The sequence below is a fragment of the Mesoplodon bidens genome (assembly GCF_964165515.1).
Source record: "Mesoplodon bidens genome assembly, chromosome: 11".
Lineage (NCBI taxonomy): Eukaryota > Metazoa > Chordata > Mammalia > Artiodactyla > Ziphiidae > Mesoplodon > Mesoplodon bidens.
Genome location: NC_138167.1, coordinates 117,053 through 135,964, shown reverse-complemented (window position 1 = coordinate 135,964; position 18,912 = coordinate 117,053). Strand labels below are relative to the sequence as shown.

The 18,912-nt window shown below is 41.2% G+C and overlaps 1 protein-coding gene across 2 annotated transcripts in view; it reads left to right on the top strand.

Annotated features, from left to right (window-relative positions):
* BCL2L13 (BCL2 like 13) overlaps positions 1–18,912 on the top strand; it is a 62,235-nt gene that overhangs the window by 21,363 nt on the left and 21,960 nt on the right. For both annotated transcript variants that reach the window (XR_014017120.1, XM_081249937.1), the window contains exon 3: positions 17,717–17,824. Coding sequence is in view for 1 of the 2 variants with exons in the window: in XM_081249937.1 (XP_081106063.1) it covers positions 17,717–17,824 (108 nt within the window). In the remaining variant the exon portion in view is untranslated. The remainder of the gene's footprint in view (positions 1–17,716; positions 17,825–18,912) is intronic.

The following is an 18,912-nucleotide window of genomic DNA, read 5'->3' as shown; positions in this document are numbered from 1 at the left end:
AAGCGAGTCAAGTTCCCTTTCCCGAGGAGTGAGCAGTCATGTGGTCGTTGGACCTGCCTGATTGTCTTCACTGCTAGCTGTGGAGAGGGCTCGGTCAGAGGACAGTTAGGCCTTCAGTTTGTCCTGCTCAGCAAGGCCGTGCAAGGATGCCTGGGGCTCATAGCAGGCTGCTGCTACCAGCGATCTGCCCCTCAGATTACATGCAGTGAAATCCATCCATTTGTTTCATGTAACACCTGATTGAGGTTATTATCAACAGAATCCAAATTAGCATAATGGAGATAATTCTGCAGTGTTGATCTCAGTCATCCACCTCAGGACCCCAGATTCAGCCAAGCGAGTAAGTCCCAGAGGGACTAGTAGGACTTTTTTCAGATACACACGTCTTTTTCTTCCTTAGCATGTGTGGATCGTTCCACCTAACCAGTCGTAATAATCCAGCTCAGCAGGAGGTGTTGGTAGCCACACGTACTCCTCCCTGTTCATCCAGGATGTAGGCCAAGACCAGTCTCTTGTGCTCCACACAAGGTCATTTAGACTAACCTGCTGATCTCCTAGGGCTGCCGTCTCATGGGCTGTGGTAGCTAAAGATAAGGATAGGTTCCTGGTTGTTACCTGTGTGACATGAACTCCCACACCAGGGAACAGTGGACCCAGGAGTCAGTGTGTCCCTGGGTAAGACGGCCTTCTCAGTCCAGGGGGGTGCCATTGACTCTTAGGGACATTGTCCAGGGCAGGGTTGGCAAACAGCAGGCCTTGTGATTTTAGCTTTAGTTCATTAAGAAACATTTTCAAGTCTGCAGTGAAAGCTAGTTTCCAAAGCTATTCATCATTTGATAATAGTGGTTGAGGGCGGTTCTTCTTTCTCAGAAAAACTTTGGTGTCACTTTTGAGCTCAAAAAATTGCAGTGAAATGCTACCACTCTTTAGACGTTGAACTGCTATGTGATAGGGTATGTCAGGATATCCAGCTTAGACTTCTGACAAAAATTCATGAAGCTAATGATTAAGTCCATGACAGCGAGTGAAGTTCACTGTTGAGACTCCTGGCTCATTAGACAGGATAGATTTAAATATTTTCCAGAGTACCTACTGAGGACTGCAGTGAACGAGCATAGGTTTTAAATACCTTGCATTTTCAGTCCTTGTAAATTCGTCTTTTTCTGCTCCGCACAGTTTTGCCACCATCAGTAACACAGCTTGGCGGGTTCCGCTCCGGGGTGTGGTGAATCCGCGTCTCCACGGCTTCTTTGCAGGCGTCCCGTGCGTGGTTGCTCTCTGCAGGCTGTGGCGGCTCTTGAGTCGGTTCTGGCGTGGCGCTGCCCCTAGAAGAGGTGACCGCTGAGCCTTAGGCGTCTGTCAGGGCCGAGGAAGGCCCCTCAGAGTCGTCGCCTTGTAGTTCAGTTAACTGTTGATGTTGTTTCAGTGTCCTCAACTCACGGAGCAGCTGTTCTCTTCAAAAGACGAATAGTATTCAACTTTTGTTTTTTCTGGACACATTTCTTCAGCTGCTGCAATCGAACACAATTTCCTTCCTTGGCTAACAGTGGAGCCCCTTAGAGACTTTGGTTGTGGCCTCGTTTTCATTGCTTATTTCACAAGGAAATTCGTGATGAGATGTTACATTTAAAATTTTCTGATTTTTCTGATGGACTGTCGTGAGTTGGGAATCCAGTGATGAGTGCCTTCAGCCTGGCGACGATGGCGCCACGTCGTGCTCCTTCGCACAGCCAGGCCACCCGGGACTGTGCCGTCGCGTGTGGTGACAGGATGATCTGTGCTCCCCTGTGTCTGAGGAGCGGCTACGTCCCGAGTCCAGCTCTGTTCTTGTGTTGGCATGTGCTCATGCACAGGTGCAGTGAGGCTGGGGGTGCGACGGTGCCCTCTTGTCCCTGCCGTGTCCCTGCTGCGTGGGCTCTGTGGGCGGCTTGTCTCCACTGTCGCTGGAGCAGCGTGGGGAACTCACGGCTGGGTGAGCGTGGCTCAGTTACGCTTTATTTACGGGCACGGAATTTCCTGTGATTTTTACATGTCAAGAAGTACTAATCTTGCCTTTTTTTCAGGCATGTAAAGACGTAAAAGCCATTCTTAGCTTGTGGACTGTGTAAAAATATGCAGGGGGCAGGTTTGGCTGATGGGCCCTAATTTGCTAACCCCCAATGACAGTGCAGAAGGAACATTGTTTTTCTCATTATTATTGAGGAGCTCAGTCTATTTATGCACAAAACTAAATGCTGTGTTTTTGTTTTTGTTTTTTTATTTTTGTCTGCGTTGGGTCTTCGTTGCTGTGCACGGGCTTTCTCTGGTTGAAGTGAGCAGGGGCTACTCTTGGTTGCGGTGCGCGGGCGTCTGATTGTGGTGGCTTCTCTTGTCCCGGAGTGCAGGCTCTAGGCACGCGGGTGTCAGTAGTTGTGGCACGTGGGCTCAGTAGTTGTGGCACATGGGCTTAGTTGCTCCGTGGCCTGTGGGATCTTCCTGGACCAGGGATCGAACCCATGCCCCCTGCATTGGCAGGCGGATTCTTAACCACTGCACCACCAGGGAAGTCCCTGTTGTTTTTTTATATTAAGCCCAAATCCGTTTCCTTTAATCATATTTCTTTTTCTACTAAAATAATTCTTTTTAATTATATAAGTTATATATATATGTATTTGAAAGTATTTAGAAAAGTAAAAAAGTGAAAGAAAAAATCCTATAATCCAGTAACTGAAATGTTGAAATATTAATATTTTCCCACTCTTATAGATACATATAAAGTTGAATTTATGGTTTACAAAAATGAGATCATGTACATGCCATTTTGTGACATTTAAAAAATTAACAGTATACTTGAACATCTGTCCACATCAATAAATAGATATCTCCAGTCTCCTACTGTAGGATATTTAGGATGTTCACCAGTATTTGCTGGTAAAAGGCAATCTGTTAGCCTGCAGATTTTCTTTCCAGTTCTAGCTTCATTTACATTTCTAAAACCTTCCCCTACTAGTTATAGCCTGATAGGTCTAGAAAAGCACTATTTAATAGAACTTTATGCAGTGATGAAAATGTTCTATACCTGCTCTTTTCAGTATTACAGTCACAATCACATGTGAATGCTTGAAATATGACTAGTGCAACTGAGAAACTGAATTTTTAATTTTGTTTGATTTTTATTTAAACTTAAAAAGCTGCATGTGGCTAGTGGCTGTAATATTATTAGACACACAGGTCTAGAACTCAGTTTTTTATCTTCCTCTCTAAGCTAGCCCCTGTTCTTACAGTGATTTGTTAAGGGTACCACCTGCTATCCAGGCTTGAAACACAGGGGTTATCTCTTACATCCAGAACCCACAGTTCCTCCCTTTTCCCTCAGGCTGTTCTACAAAAGAGACTTTCGCTGGTTTTCCTGATCCTGTTACCTGTTGTGTCTCATGTCTGTCATTGCCTTGGAATGTAAACGAGCTATGCTTATTCCTATCTGTATTTTTCCCCTTGAGCTGAGCTGCTCTAGAACAGTAGACTTCTCCGGTAGTGGTTCCTGCTGCTTCCCCTGTCTGTTCTTGTCTCCTTCCCGGGCCCCTGGGAAACTGCATTTAGGCAGGGCCATACAACTAGTCCTAGCCAGTGAAATGTGAGTGCATGGGGTTTGTGGCACTTGTAGGCTGTGACATTTAAGAGTCAGTATGCCTCCTCCCCATTCTTCTTCCCTTGCCTTCTGGATTTAAGGGGGATGTATGTTCCTAAGGGCATAGTTGTAGTAGGGCAGGACCACCATCAGGCAGGGTTGCTGAGTGACTGTATGACACAGTTTCCTTGCATCCAATTTTCTGGGTTAGATACGGAGCACAAGGGAGAGATGGACCTTTGGGTTAAGTTGCTGAAATTGCAGGCTTTATTTATCACTGCAGCATAGACTACCCTGTCCTAATTAACATATCTCCCATATTTACACATTAGGGTGACCAGCTGTCCAGTTTGCCCAGGAGTGAGTAAAACTGGGAAAATCCTGGGCAAACTGGGTGAGTTGGTCACCCTAATACATAAAGTACTTCCCCATCTACCCAAATTCCACTTATTTATGATATTTCTTAACTGTAACAGACTTCATGCTCACAAAAAACCAGGCCTTTTCAACCCCTGTGATTTATTAAGTTTGTAAGGACCTTAAGCAATTACATAAGCCTGTGTTGATCAACTTTTTCCCCCCTGCTTGAGCATAGAATTTTTTTCTACCTGAGCATTGTAGGATCTGAGGAGTTTACCTGCTTTGATGTTTTTGTTTTGTTTTTGAAATTTGGTTGTTATCCTTTTATTGTTTCCTTAAGCCTAAGTACAGAGTATTATGTCAATACATAAATACAAATGTGTATGCTAACTTCATAGAAGGAAAAATTAGGTTCTACTTGCTGTCTTTGCTGCTTTGCTGTCCGATTTGTTATCTAAAATGTGATGTACAACTCCCTTCTATGCCATGCTGTTATAAATAGGGCCTGCTGTAGCATGCATTGGTGCAATGTGGTTAGGGTTTGGTTTCAAATTCATGAAGCAATAGGTGTGAAAAGAAGAGGCTAAAGGAGGTGACCCTATTCATGACTCAAGATTTCTGTCACGTTAAATGTCATTCATTTTTTCCTAAGTGAGTCATGTGCTGGGTACATACTTTTCCTTAAACAGTTAACTCTGAACTTTTCCAGAAGTCAGCTCTTCCAGACCGTGTTAGTTTGTTGCGTATGTTCAAGATTATATATTCTGACTAGTAGAAGTCCTGTTGACTTGCATATATGATGCCAGATAATAACTTGTTATGTTCAACTTTGCATCTCTTAATATAGAGCATCTTGATGTTGTTGTCATTAATCGGGATTTAGTAAGACATTTCTCAGGTTAGGAAGGCGAGTAAGTTCATGTCTGTTAATTAGTCATGTGGCTGTCAAATACATGTCGTGATGCTGGCTTGTTATTCGTTCAGCCGTTAAGCACTAACCCCCAATTCTCCCCTCTTCTCCCTCCCTAGGCAAACACTATTCTACTTTCTGTCTCTGTGAATCTCATCCGAGTGGAATCGCACAATATTTGTTCTTTTGCATCTGGCTTATTTTGCTTAGTATAATGTCTTTAAGGTGCATCCATGTTGTAGCCTGTTTCAGAATTTTACTCCTTTTTAATGCTGAATCATATTACATTGTATGCATAAGCACATTTTGTTTATCTGTTTACTGATGGATATTGGATTATTTCTACCTGTCGACTGTTGTGAACAGTGCTGTTACAAATAATCTGTTTGAATCTCTGCTTTCAATTCTTTTGGGCATGTACCCAGGTGTACAATTGGTGGGTCATTCTATGTTTAATTGTTTTGAGGACGTGCCATCCTTTTTTTCCCACAGTAGCTGCATCATTTTACATTCCAATCAGCAATGCACGGGGGTTCCAACTACTCCACACCCTCACCAATGCTTGTTGTTTCCTGCTTTTTTTGTAACAATCATCCTAACCGGTGTGAAGTGGTATCTCACTATGGTAGCTCATTTCTTTTTATTGCTGAATAATATATCATTGTATGGATGTACCATAGTTTTTTAATCCATTCTCCTATTGAAGAACATCTTGGTTACTTCCAAGTTTTGGCAGTTATATATAAAGCTATTATAAACATTCATGTGCAGGTTTTTATGTAGATACAAGTTTTCAACTCATTTGGGTAATATCAAGGAGCATGATTGCTAGATTGTATGGTAAGGGTATGTTTAGCTTTGTAAGAAACTACCAAGCTGTCTTCTAAAGTGGCTGTACCATTCCCGCCAGCAGTGTATGAGGGTTCCAGTTTCTCTTCATCTTTGCCAAACTTGCTATTGTCCATGTTTTTTGTTATAGCTATACTGGTGGTGTGCAGTGGCACCTCATTGTGGTTTTAATTTGCATTTCCCTAGTAGCCAGTGATGTTGAACATCCTTTTTTTAAAAAATAAATTTATTTTATTTATTTATTTTTGGCTGCGTTGGTTCTTCATTGCTGTGCGCGGCTTTCTGTAGTTGCAGTGAGTGGGGGCTACTTTCGTTGTGGTGCGGTGGCTCCTCCTGTTGTGGAGCACGGGCTCGAGGCGCGCAGGCTTCAGTAGTTGTGGCTCGTGGGCTCTAGAGCACAGGCTCAGTAGTTGTGGCGCACGGGCTTAGTTGCTCCGCGGCATGTGGGATCTTCCCGGACCAGGGCTCGAACCTGTGTCCCCTGCATTGGCAGGCGGATTCTTAACCACTGCGCCACCAGGGAAGCCCTGCAGTTGGAGTTTTGATAGGGATGACATTGAATCTGTAGATCACTTTGGGGAGTATCACCATCTCAAATCAACCTTTCAAGACAGATTCTCATAACCCGATCCCAGTAGTGGTTCACAATTCATTATTTCCAGAGATGTGTACTGTTTATTTTTTTTACATTCTTTCTATCAGGAACAGGAGATGTTTGATCCTGACTACTATGAACCCAGAGTTTTGAGTGGGTGCTCGTTGGATTTTCTTTGCATTCTTCTCTTTAGATCCATCCTTCCTCAAATCTCTCCCCTAATCTGCAGGATAGCTGGGGATGTGGTAACTGGAGCTTGGAAACTACTGTTATGATTTGACTATTTTGGAATCTTGTTGTTTCTTTTTTTTTTTTCTTTTTTAGCTGTGTTGGGTCTTCGTTGCTGTGCGTGAGCTTTCTCTCGTTGTGGCGAGCAGGAGCTACTCTTGGTTGCGGTGCACGGGCTTCTCATTGCAGTGGCTCCTCTTGTGGAGCGTGGGCTCTGGGCACACGGGCTTCAGTAGTTACAGCACGCGAGCTCAGTAGTTGTGGCGTGTGGGCTTAGTTGCTCCGTGGTATGTGGGATCTTTCCAGACTAGGGCTCAAACCCGTGTCCCCTGCACTGGCAGGCAGACTCTCAACCACTGCACCAGTGGGGAAGTCCAGAATTTGTTTCTTAAAAATCTGGTTTCTTACTCGTCCAGTATGGTATCATTTGGAGTATTTGTTTTTGCTATTGAATGAATAATTGAACTATGTTGTCTGTACTATTCAGTAGATGTTTGATTATAATCTGATTTGATTATAATTTGATTATAATTATTTGGGTTGTCAAGAGCAGTATTTGTCAAGTCTAATTGCCTGAACACTTATTAAAACAAAGATTATGGAGCCCTGCCCCAGACCTACTGAACCAGATGCTTCATACTGGGTCCTGGGAATCTGTATCTTTAATTATTACTTCATTATTATTTATTTAATATTCTCTCAGTAATTTTAATGTGCCCCAGTTTGGGGAACCATAGATTTAGAAAGCATTTGCTCTGGAAGGTCTAGGCCATACATACAGCTGTTCTAAGCTTGTTGGTCTGATATTCATTTTGAGTGCATTTCAGGGCTGGAGTATGATGATTGCTGACTCACCTGACCATTCCTTTGACACGGAGGTGGGTGGGATTTAGTGTACTAATGTCTGTTTATCTTTGAGATATTTTTCTGGGTTTATAGTGCAGGATTTATGCTGCATTGGTGGTACTGCCTAGCTCTGTGCTTTTGAAATCAGGGTGGGGTGGGGGCTGGTTGAGTGAAAAGCAGTGAATCTGTCTGTGTCATTGGTTATTAAAGAAATAGCCTTTTGTATCCTGACAGCAGTAGACTTTTTCTGGTTTAGGTTTTCCACATGGCTTATTATCAAGTACGACAACTTGTCATGTGTAATTAGCATCACATTAGTCTCATGAGAATAGGTACGCCTTTAATCAGCTGCTTTTCTTTAATCGGGCAGGATGAGGCATACGGTAACCAAGACATTCCTGTCATTTACTTTGCGGCCTGGTGGTGGTGTTGGTGGTGCTGTGATGCGTGTGAAGGTGTGTATGTGTCTTAGGTGTACAGATTTTCCTGAAAGGGGCAGATGGCAGATAAAACATTCATATATTCCTTATTTTTCATTCACTGTACTTCAAAAATTGTAATTGTATGTTTTTGAATTCAGTAATAATTTTACTTATCAGAATATCTACTTTCTAATCTTGTTTCTGTATAATTTATTTGAGCTTGGGCAAGTCATTTCTGAAAACTCTCATAAGCTTGGAGATGGTGGTTGAGGTCTTATTCTTTCCATTCCTCCTCCTCAGTGTTCTCCATCACAATCCATCACCATAAATAAACGTTCTCGTTACTGTCCTGTGTAGGTAGTTGTTCTGTATTCTTACTCTCTTACATAAAATGACTACTCATTTTCTTTATTTCTTTTAACTTTTGTCATTTGAGGTAGCCTCAAAATATACTGATAACTTTTAAAAATTCCTCTGAATATATTTATAACTTTTATTTTATTGTCTTTTTCTTAAGTGTCCTTTCTTTCCAGCAGAGTTGTCATGTTATACATTGTAATGCTTTGAGTCTTCATTGCAGTGACAGTGATAGCTATTGCTATCAAGTATTCATGTACTTTTTTAGTCCTTACTTGACCCAAGACTAGGACAAAGGGACTACCTCAAATATTTTGTAGTTTGTAATCAGGTCAGATTAATGATAATAAACTATAATATCATTGAATGATATAAGACAGTATATATTTAAGTGTTAAAGTATGTGGCGCAGATTAAATGATATATGTGTTCAAACATCAGTGATACGTAAGTAGTCAGTGAAGTTACTGTGGAAAAGTAGAGAGACTTAAATTGCTCCTTGCAGGGAATTCTCTGGCGGTCCAGTGGTTAGGACTCGGCACTTTCACTGCCGAGGGCCCGGGTTCAATCCCTGGGCGGGGAACTAAGATCCTGCAAGCTGCCCGGCGAGGCCAAAAAAAATTGGGACTTCCCTGGTGGTTCAGTGGTTGGGAATCTGCCTGCCAATGCAGGGGGCATAGGTTTGAGCCCTGGTCCGGGAAGATCCCACGTGCCACAGAGCAACTAATCCTGTGCGCCACAACTACTGAGCCTGCGTTCTAGAGCCCGCGAGCCACAACTACCGAGCCCGCACGCCTAGAGCCCGTGCTCTGCAACAAAGAGAAGCCCCCACTTGCCGCAACTAGAGAAAGCCTCTACGCAGCGACAAAGACCCAACTTCAGCCATAAATAAATATATTAATTAATTAATTAATTTAAAAAAATTGGTCCTTGCAGGGTGGACAGAATTAAATAATCAGGAAAAGGAAGAGCAGTCCAGATTAGGTGAAAATGTCTTTTTTTGTTAGTGAAGAAATTGGCAGTGAGTTCATACTGGGTGGGAAGAGGAATTAATTTTTTAAAATTTCTTACCATATATCATTTAATGTGCCTTATAATTAATACATAATGGGAATAAATAAATAAATTCCCATCAAGTCAGAATAGGAAGACTACATTTCCATAGTGGGAATAATAGGTCATAGATATGTAGTCTGTAGGGTCCTATACAGTAATCCTAGCATTGAGCAGCGAATTTGGTTCTAAGGCAAAGCCAAAAATAAGTGAAGGTGTACAGTAGGTCCTCCTCATCCATGGGGAATATGGTCCAAGATTCTCAGGGGATTCCTGAAACGGTGCCCGTTAGTACCAAACCCTGTGTGTACTGGTGTTTTCCTATAATAATGGGCGGGTGGTGTATACAGTCTGGATATGCTGGGTATGTTTCAGGTCTCAGGTGGGATGGAGCAGGACCCCACCAGATTTCACGACACTAATCAGAATGGCGTGTAATATAAAAGCATTTAATTTTATTTCTAGAATTTACTACTCAGTATTTTCCAACCGTGGCTGATTGCGGGTAACTGAAACCACAAAGGGGACTACTGCATTTAGTTCCCAGGATTTTTTTCCCATAACCAGAAGCTCTACTATTTTCTTTAAAGTGGAATGTTATTCTTTAAGAGAATTGTTTTTTCACTTAGAGCTTTATTATATAGGACACAAAGAAGTGCAGTAGAAAATGTCAATATCAAATACAGTATTACATTTCAAGACACTTTCTTAATGTAATTGTGGATAAAAGCTAAGGAAATGGCACCAAAGTACAGCTCAGTTATAACAAATAGGTAATATTATCTGGGGATTTTTCTGTTGTTTCAGCTTAATTTGAGTATAAAATCTAGAATGCAAGGAATGGAGGGACTACTTCTCATGTCAGGAAACCTTATAAAAAGGTTCATCCAGCAGGTTGTATTCCCTGGAAAGAGTCTGAAATATTCAGGAGCTCTGTATTTCTGATTAAGGACAGGTCAGAAGCGAGCTGGCCGATGTTGAGTTTGAGATGTTTTTGCAGAACTTAAAAGGCTAACCCAAGCTCTTCAACATGGTGGCCACCCTGCTTCTGCTGTGGAAGTGCATGTGAAGGAGGATCAGGTAGGTAAGAGAAGGGTTTGTCTTAAAAGCACTGTGTTTACTGTAGCTCATGGCAGTGACTGATCAGAATTCTTCCATTGTTGAGCACGGCAGAGATTATTTGAGCCTGGAAAAAGTTTGAAGGCAAGTCTCTTCGAGGCAGTCACATCTGCTGGAAATTTGGAAAACCAGGGACCTTCTGGTACTCAGGACTGTAGCTTCCTCGTAAAACTTCCCACATGAATTTATTGTCAAATGTACGCTTATATTTTAAAAATTAACTTTCCTTCTGTATTTTTTAATATAAATTAAACTCTGTTGGACATGTGTTCAGGAAAAAATATATTTTAGTTTTATTTTTTTAATATTTATTTATTGGTTGCATCGGGTCTTAGTTGCAGCATCCAGGCTCTTTGTTGTGGTGTGCGGGCTTCTCTCTAGTGGCACGTGGACTCAGTAGTTGCAGCATGTGTGCTTAGTTGGCCTGCGGCATGTGGGATCTTAGTTCCCCGACCAGGGATCGAACCTGTGTCCCCTGCATTGCAAGACGATTGTTAACCACTGGACCACCAGGGAAGTTCCTGTATTTTAGTTTTAGATCAATTGATATTAAGCCATTCTCTCGCAGCAATTGAAGAGTGAGAGTAACTGTTGGTGTTCTAACAGACACTTTATGTCACTTGGCATTATCTAAACTGTCAGAAGGTTGTTTCTGCTGGTCCAGACTGTTAGAGTACTGAAAGCAGATTCTGTATGAGCATCATTGATTAGAAATCTATGATAAGCTGATTCTGTTCACAGGGACAAGGTTTGGGGAAAGATCACTGTGCAGTGGTAACAACCCATTTCAGAGAGTCAGAAGGATTGGTGGGTGGGAGCCACTATCTTTTGAGCATTTTTGATGTGGTGGAGCTTAACTAATTTATCTCACTGCCCTTGACAGCTTCTCTTTGTGGTAGGTATTACTTTCCTGTTCACGTAAGAGGAGAGGTTCAGGAAGATTATTTTCGTTGCCTAAAGTCACGTGTAATGAGCTGGAATGCTTGGCCCCAAAGCTTACCTTCCCCTTTACTGAGACGCCTTCCAGGAAGCCAGACAGAGAGAGAGAATTTCAGTGAAAGAAATAAGATTGACCCCAAATAATTCCTCAGTCTGTTGACCCCAAATAATTCCCCAGTCTGTGTTTGCCTTGTTTTAATAATGTTACGTATATTCTAGAAGTCTCTTTACCTACTGTAATTATATTAATCAGTGATGTTGTAGAGCCGTCTAAACTACAGATTACTTTTTTTTTTTTTTTTTTTTTTGCGGTACGCGGGCCTCTCACTGTTGTGGCCTCTCCCATTGCGGAGCACAGGCTCCGGACGTGCAGGCTCAGCGGCCATGGCTCATGGGCCTAGCCGCTCCGTGGCATGTGGGATCTTCCCAGACCGGGGCACGAACCCGTGTCCCCTACATCGGCAGGTGGACTCTCAACCACTGCACCACCAGGGAAGCCCCAGATTACTTTTAAAAGGAAAACCTGTTCTAATTATAAGCAGTACTTGAGATTTATTACAAGTCTGGAAGTGAAATAAGCCAGTTCCTGAAAGACAAGTGTTGTATGATTCCACTTGTATAGAGTACTTAGAGTAGTCAGAACTGAGAGAGAAGTAGAATGGTGTTTGCCAAGGGCTGAAGAGAAGAGGTAATGGAGAGTTACTGTGTAGTGGGTCTAGATGAAAAGAGTTCTGGAGATGGATGGTAGCACAACATTATGAATGTATTTAATACTACTGAACTGTACACTTAAAAATGGTTAAGATGGTAAATTTTGTTAGATGTATTTTACCACAGTAAAAAAAAAATTGGAAAAACAAAACCTATATGTAATGATAGATTTTTATGCTTTATGAGAATTTACAAAGATTACCTTATTCATAGGATACATTTTGTCTTCAAATTTTGCATAAGATTGTGTTTTTTTTTTAAATTTATTTTTGACTGCGTCAGGTCTTAGTTGCAGCATGCGGGATCTTTCTTTGCACTTCATGGGCTTCTCTCTAATTGTGGCACTTGGGCTTAGTTGCCCGGTGGCACGCAGGATCTTAATTCCCTGACCAGGGATCAAACCCTTGTCCCCTTCATTGGAAGGCAGATTTTTTTTTAATTGTTTATTTTTGGCTGTGTTGGGTCTTTGTTACTGCGTGTGGGCTTTCTCTAGTTGCAGCGAACAGGGGCTACTCTTCGTTGTGGTGCGCGGGCTTATCATTACAGTGGCTTCTCTTGTTGCGGAGCATGGGCTCTAGGCACACAGGCTTTAGTAGTTGTGGCACGTTGTGGGCTCAGTAGTTGTGGCTCACAGGTTTAGTGGCTCCACGGCGTGTGGGAACTTCCCGGACCACAGCTCAAACCTGTGTCCCCTGCATTGGCAGGCGGATTCTTAACCACTGCGCCACCAGGGAAGTCCCTGTGTCTGTTTTGTGTAATTAAAAAACTTATCAACTTTTTTAGGTATAATTAAGAAAAATTGCATATATTTAAGGTGTACTGCGTGATGGTTTCATATAAAAGTACACTGTGAAATGGTTACCACAAGCAAGCTAATTAGCATTCATTACCTCACATGGTTACTGTTTTTTTTTTTTTTTTTTTTTTTTTTCTTTTTGCGGTATGCGGGCCTCTCACTCTTGTGGCCTCTCCCGTTGCGGAGCACAGGCTCCGGATGCGCAGGCCCAGCGGCCATGGCTCACGGGGCCAGCCGCTCCGCGGCATATGGGATCCTCCCAGACCGGGGCACGAACCCGTATCCCCTGCATCGGCAGGCGGACTCTCAACCACTGCGCCACCAGGGAGGCCCCTGTTTTGTTTTTTTTCTCTTCTCCCTCACCCCTCTCCCCCTGGCAACCACCTGTTTGTTCTCTATGAGTCTGTTTCTGTTTTCTTATGTTGGCTCATTTGTTTTGTTTTTTTTAGATTCCACATATAAGTGAGATCATATGGTATTTGTCTTTCTCTGTCTGACTTATTTCACTTAGCATGATACCCTCTGGGTCCATCCATGTTGTCACAAATGGCAAGATTTCATTCTTTTTTTTTATACTTGAGCAGTATTCCATTGTATTGGGTTGGCCAAAAAATTCATTCGGGCTTTTCTGTTACATCTTACAGAAAAACCCAAACGAACTTTTTGGCCACACACACACACACACACACACACACACACACCAAATCTTCTTTATCCATTCATCCGTTGATGGACACTTAAGCTGTTTCCATATCTTAGCTATTGTAAATAGTTCTGCATGAACATGGGTGCCTCTGTGTGTGTGTGTGTGTGTGTGTGTGTGTGTGTATGTGTGTATCTTTTTAAATTATTTTCTTCAGAATAATACCTGGAAGTGGAATTCCTGGATTGTAAGGTAGTTCTATTTTTAATTTTTTGAGGAACCACCATATTGTTTTCCATATCAGCTGTATCATTTACATTTCCATCAACAGTGCATGACCTCGCCAACATTTGTTATTTATTGTCTTTTTGGTAATAGCCATTCTGACAGGTGTGAGGTGATAATCTCATTGTGGTTTTGATTTTCATTTTTCTGATGATTAGTGATGTTGAGCATCTTTTCATGTGCCTGGTGGCTATCTTCTTTGGAATGTCTGTTGAGGTCCTGTGCCCAATTTTAATAGAGTTTTTTTTTTTTAATGTCTAGTTGTATGTGTTCTTCGTATATTCTGGATAGTATCATTTGCAAATATCTTCTCCCATTCATTAGGCTGTTGTTTTGTGGCTAGTTTTCTTCACTGTGCAAAATCTTTTTAGCTTAATGTAATCCCGTTTATTTTTGCTTGTGTTTGCCTTGCCTGAGGAGACATATCCAAAAAAATATTGCTAAGATCCATGTCAAAGAGCATACTGCCTATGTTTTCTTCTAGAAGTTTTATGGTTTCAGGTCTTATAAGTCTTATAAGCCTTTACTCCATTTTGAGTTTTCTTGTGTGTGTATATGGTGTGAGAAAGTGTTCCAGTTTGATTCTTTGCATATAGCTGTCCAGTTATCCCAACATTTTTATTTTAATATTTATTTATTTATTTTGGCTGCTCTGGGTTTTAGTTGCAGTATGTGGGATCTTTGTTGCAGCATGTGGGATATTTTAGTTGCAGCATGTGGACTTCTTAGTTGTGGCATGCGAAGTCTTAGTTGTAGCGTGCATGTGGGATCTAGTTCCCTGACCAGGGGTTGAACCCCGGGTCACCTGCATTGGGAGCAAGGAGTCTTACCCTCTGGACCACCAGGGAAGTCCCTTCCAACATTTATGGAAGATGCTATCTTTTCCCTATTGCCTCTATTGTTGTAGATTAATTGCCCATATAAGCATAGGTTTATTTCCAGGCTCTCTGTTTTGTTCCATTGATCTTTGTGTCTGTTTTTGTGCCAGTACCATATTGTTTTGATTCCTGTAGCTTTGTAATATAGTTTGCAATCAGGAGTGTGATACCTCCAGATTTGTTCTTCTTTCTCAAGATTGTTTTGGCTATTCAGGGTCTTTTGTGTTAGCTGTGGGGTTGTCATATATGGCCTTTATTATGTTGAGGTATATTCTCTCTTTACCCACTTTGTTGAGAGTTTTTTTTTTATCATAAATGGGTTGAGAGTTTTTATCATAAATATCATAAAAGCTTTTGAATTTCATCAAAAGCTTTTCCTGCATCTGTTGAGATGGTCATATGATTTTTATTCTTCAGTTTGTTAAGGTGGTGTATAGCATTGATTGATTTGCAGATATTGACCCATCCTTGCATCCCTGGAATAAATTCCACTTGATCGTGGTGTATAATCCTTTTAGTGTACTGTGTATTGTTGGAGTTGGTTTGCTAATGGTTTGTTGAAGATTTTTGCATCTGTGTTCATCAGTGATATTGGCTTATAATTTTCTTTTTTTGTGATATCTTTGTCTGGTTTTGGTATTGGGTTGATGCTGGCCTCATGGAATCAGATTGGAAGCATTCATTCCTCTGCAATTTTTTGGAATAGTTTGAGAAGGATTGGTACAATATTAACTCCTCTCTAAATGTTTGGTAGAATTCACCTGTGAAGCTGTCTGGTCTATGACTTCTGTTTTGGGAGAGGTGTGTTTTTTTTATTGTTTTGTTTTTTTGCGGTACGCGGGCCTCTCACTGTTGTGGCCTCTCCTGTTGCGGAGCACAGGCTCTGGACGCGCAGGCTCAGCGGCCATGGCTCACGGGCCCAGCCGCTTCACGGCATGTGGGATCTTCCCGGACCGGGGCACGAACCCGCGTCCCCCTGCATCGGCAGGCAGACTCTCAACCACTGTGCCAGCAGGGGAGCCCTGGGAGAAGTTTTTAATTACTGATGCAATTTTATTACTGGCAGTGGGTCTATTCATATTTTCTATTTCTTCCTGATTCAGTCTTGGGAGATTGCATGTTTCAAGGAATTTATCCATTTCTTCTAGGTTGTCCATTTTATTGGTGTACAGTTGTTTATAGTAGTCTCTTATGATCCTTTGTGTTTCTGTGGTGTGGATTGTACCTTCTCCTCTTTCACTTTTTTTTTTTTTTTTTTCTTTTTGCGGTATGCGGGCCTCTCACTGTTGTGGCCTCTCCCGTTGCGGAGCACAGGCTCCGGAAGCGCAGGCCCAGAGGCCATGGCTCACGGACCCAGCCGCTCCGCGGCATATGGGATCCTCCCAGACCGGGGCACGAACCCGTATCCCCTGCATCGGCAGGCGGACTCTCAACCACTGCGCCACCAGGGAGGCCCTCCTCTTTCACTTTTTATTTTACTTGGGTTCTCTCTTTTTTTCTTCATGAGTCTGGCTAAAGGTTTATCAATTTTGTTTAGCTTTTCAAATAACCAGCTCTTAGTTTCATTGATCTTTTCTGAGTTTAGCCTCTATTTCATTTATTTCTGCTCTGATCTTTATGATTTCTTTTCTTCTAACTTTGTGCTTCGTTTGTTCTTCTTTTTGTAGTTCTTTTAGGTGTAAGGTTAGGTTGGTTATTTGAGATTTTTCTTGTTCCTGAGGTAGGCTTGTATTGTTACAAGCTGCCCTCTTAGAACTGCTTTTGCTGCGTCCCGTGGATTTGGGATTCTTGTGTTTCTATCTCCGTTTGTCTCCAGGTATTTTTAAATTTCCGTTTTGATTTCTTCAGTGACCCACTGGTTGTTTAGTAGCATATTGTTTTAGGTAATGTTTTAAAATTTTTATGTATGTAGTTTCAACTAAGACATATATATATATATATATATAGGCAGAAATGTTAAATGAAATGTCATTAAATAAAATATATATTAACCATGACATTGAGGGGATCCTTTCTGTTGCATTTCAACTAGAAATACCTAAGGAATTTTATATTTTCCACAGAAAAACCTTTTGAGGGTCTGAGTTTTATTTTAGTTAGTCTCAGCTCAGAAGGAAAGTGTTTTATGTAGCCTGAAGAAAAATTATTTTTGTCAACTTTGAAAGTTGAAATCTAATCAGATAATCTGTGAGATATAGAAATGTTTATTAACCTTTTATTTTTCAAATGAATTTTAAAGGCCTGCAGATGCTCTAAGTTTCTTGACCTAAATTAAATTAGTAAGCTCATCTTTGAATTCAGAATTTTTTGTTTGCAAAGGATGAAAGCATATTAAAGCCTAAAACCTCTGTTTATAAAACTTGTCAGTGATACAAACAACTGTAAAAGTACTGGGAATATATAAGATAAATACATTCTGAATATAAATACATTCTGAATGGGAGGAGTGAGCCATCATAGTTGGATTCAGTGTTTCAGATGGAATGATGACACTCTGCCCCAGCTATCTGGGGCAGGAAAAGTTAGTACATTGTTAAGCATCTGGCTTATTTTTCTCCTTTGGAGTCTTCCTCTTTGTTCTCCGTTCTGTGCTACAGACCAGGACCTTACTTTTCCTTTTACTGCATGAGAATAGCTTGTGCCCCATACTTTTGGTATATTCATGGTTTTCTTAATTTGGAGGATATAAATCTTTTGATGATAATGGGCCTTCTCTTGAGCTGCAGTTTGCATGAAGATGTGAAGGTAAGGGGCCGTGAATGTCATTTTCAGGAGACATTATCACTGATCTAGACAGCCTTTTAGGTTTCCTTTTCTGTTATGTCAGAACTGTTTCTGAGCTGTTTCCTTCCTAGCAGCCCAACCAGATGAGGAGGAGGACACAGCCTGCATTAGTGGCTCTGTACTCACACGGGCCTGAATTCCAGTCACAGCTCCTCCATAGTCGTGGGACAACCTACCCAGGCCTCAGCTTCCTCATCTTTATATTATCTCCTAGCCCTTAGTCAAGATAATGAGTTTTGATTTTGTATTTTCTGACTTAATGCTTAAAATCCTACCCATATTCTAATGTTTTCTTTCCCCGTCTTTCACTAGTAATCTTTCTTATTGGTTTCAGGGGTTCAACAGGATATAGCTTCACAATCTCTGGATCAAGAAGTTTTATTAAAAGTTAAAACTGAAATTGAAGAAGAGCTAAAATCCCTGGACAAAGAAATTGCTGAAGGTCTCTTTATCCTTATTTTCCTAGTTAATTGGTGGGTTGTTTGGTGTTTTTTTTGTTTTGTTTTTTTTACAGTGGAGTGTTCACAACATTTCATTACACAGCTTCATGGGTCTGGGATTATAGGTGAAGCTAGAACGTACCTCTTTCTTTCCCGGGGGAATCTGTTTATAAGTTTCTAAACTATACCCAACAGAGTAGATGGAGCCTTTCCTGGTGTTAAGTAATGGACTAAACAGTCATGTTAAGGTACTACTTTCCCTTCATTGTGATTGATATCTTTATATTAATAACACTAAAGGGAGAAATGGAAGCGTGCTTTCATTTTTCATGTGCTATAGATGGTGGTGGCAGTGATAACATTCTTAACACCACCAAAAGAAACACTATATACTTTGACAGTAACTTCCCACTTCTAGTCCCACCAGTCCCCTGTCTCCATCCCCAATCCATCTGCCTTCTGTCTCCATGCATTTGCCTATTATGGGTCTACACGTAAATGGAATCATACACTGGGTGGTGTTTTGTGACTGGCTCTTTCACTTAGCATAGTATTTTCAAGGGTCATCCACGTGGTAGCACAGATCAGTACTTCATCCCATTGTATGAGGAATAATATCCCACTGTGTAGATACAACATATTTTGTTTATCCATTCATCAGTTGATAGATATTTAGTTTGTTTCCACTTTTTGGCTATTATGTATAATGATGCTATGAATATTCATGTTCAAGTTTTTGTGTAGATGTGTATTGCCCAGTAATTTTTATTTTTTTATTTTTATTTTTTTGGGTTTTTTTTTTTCTTTTTTTTTTTTTGGCCGTGCCACACGGCTTGCTGGATCTTAGTTCCCGACCAGGGATCAAACCTGGGCCCATGACAGTGAAAGTGCTGAGTCCTAACCACTGGACTGCCAAGGAATTCCCTGCCCAGTAATTTTTAACAAAAAAACCCAGAAATCATGTTTATAAATCAGCTCCCTGTTAGTAAAGAAAAAATATAAATAGAAATTTACAAAAATCCAGAAACCTAATGTTAATGTTCTCTTTTATTTTCCTTTACTGACATTTTTAACTGATTAATGTTATAGT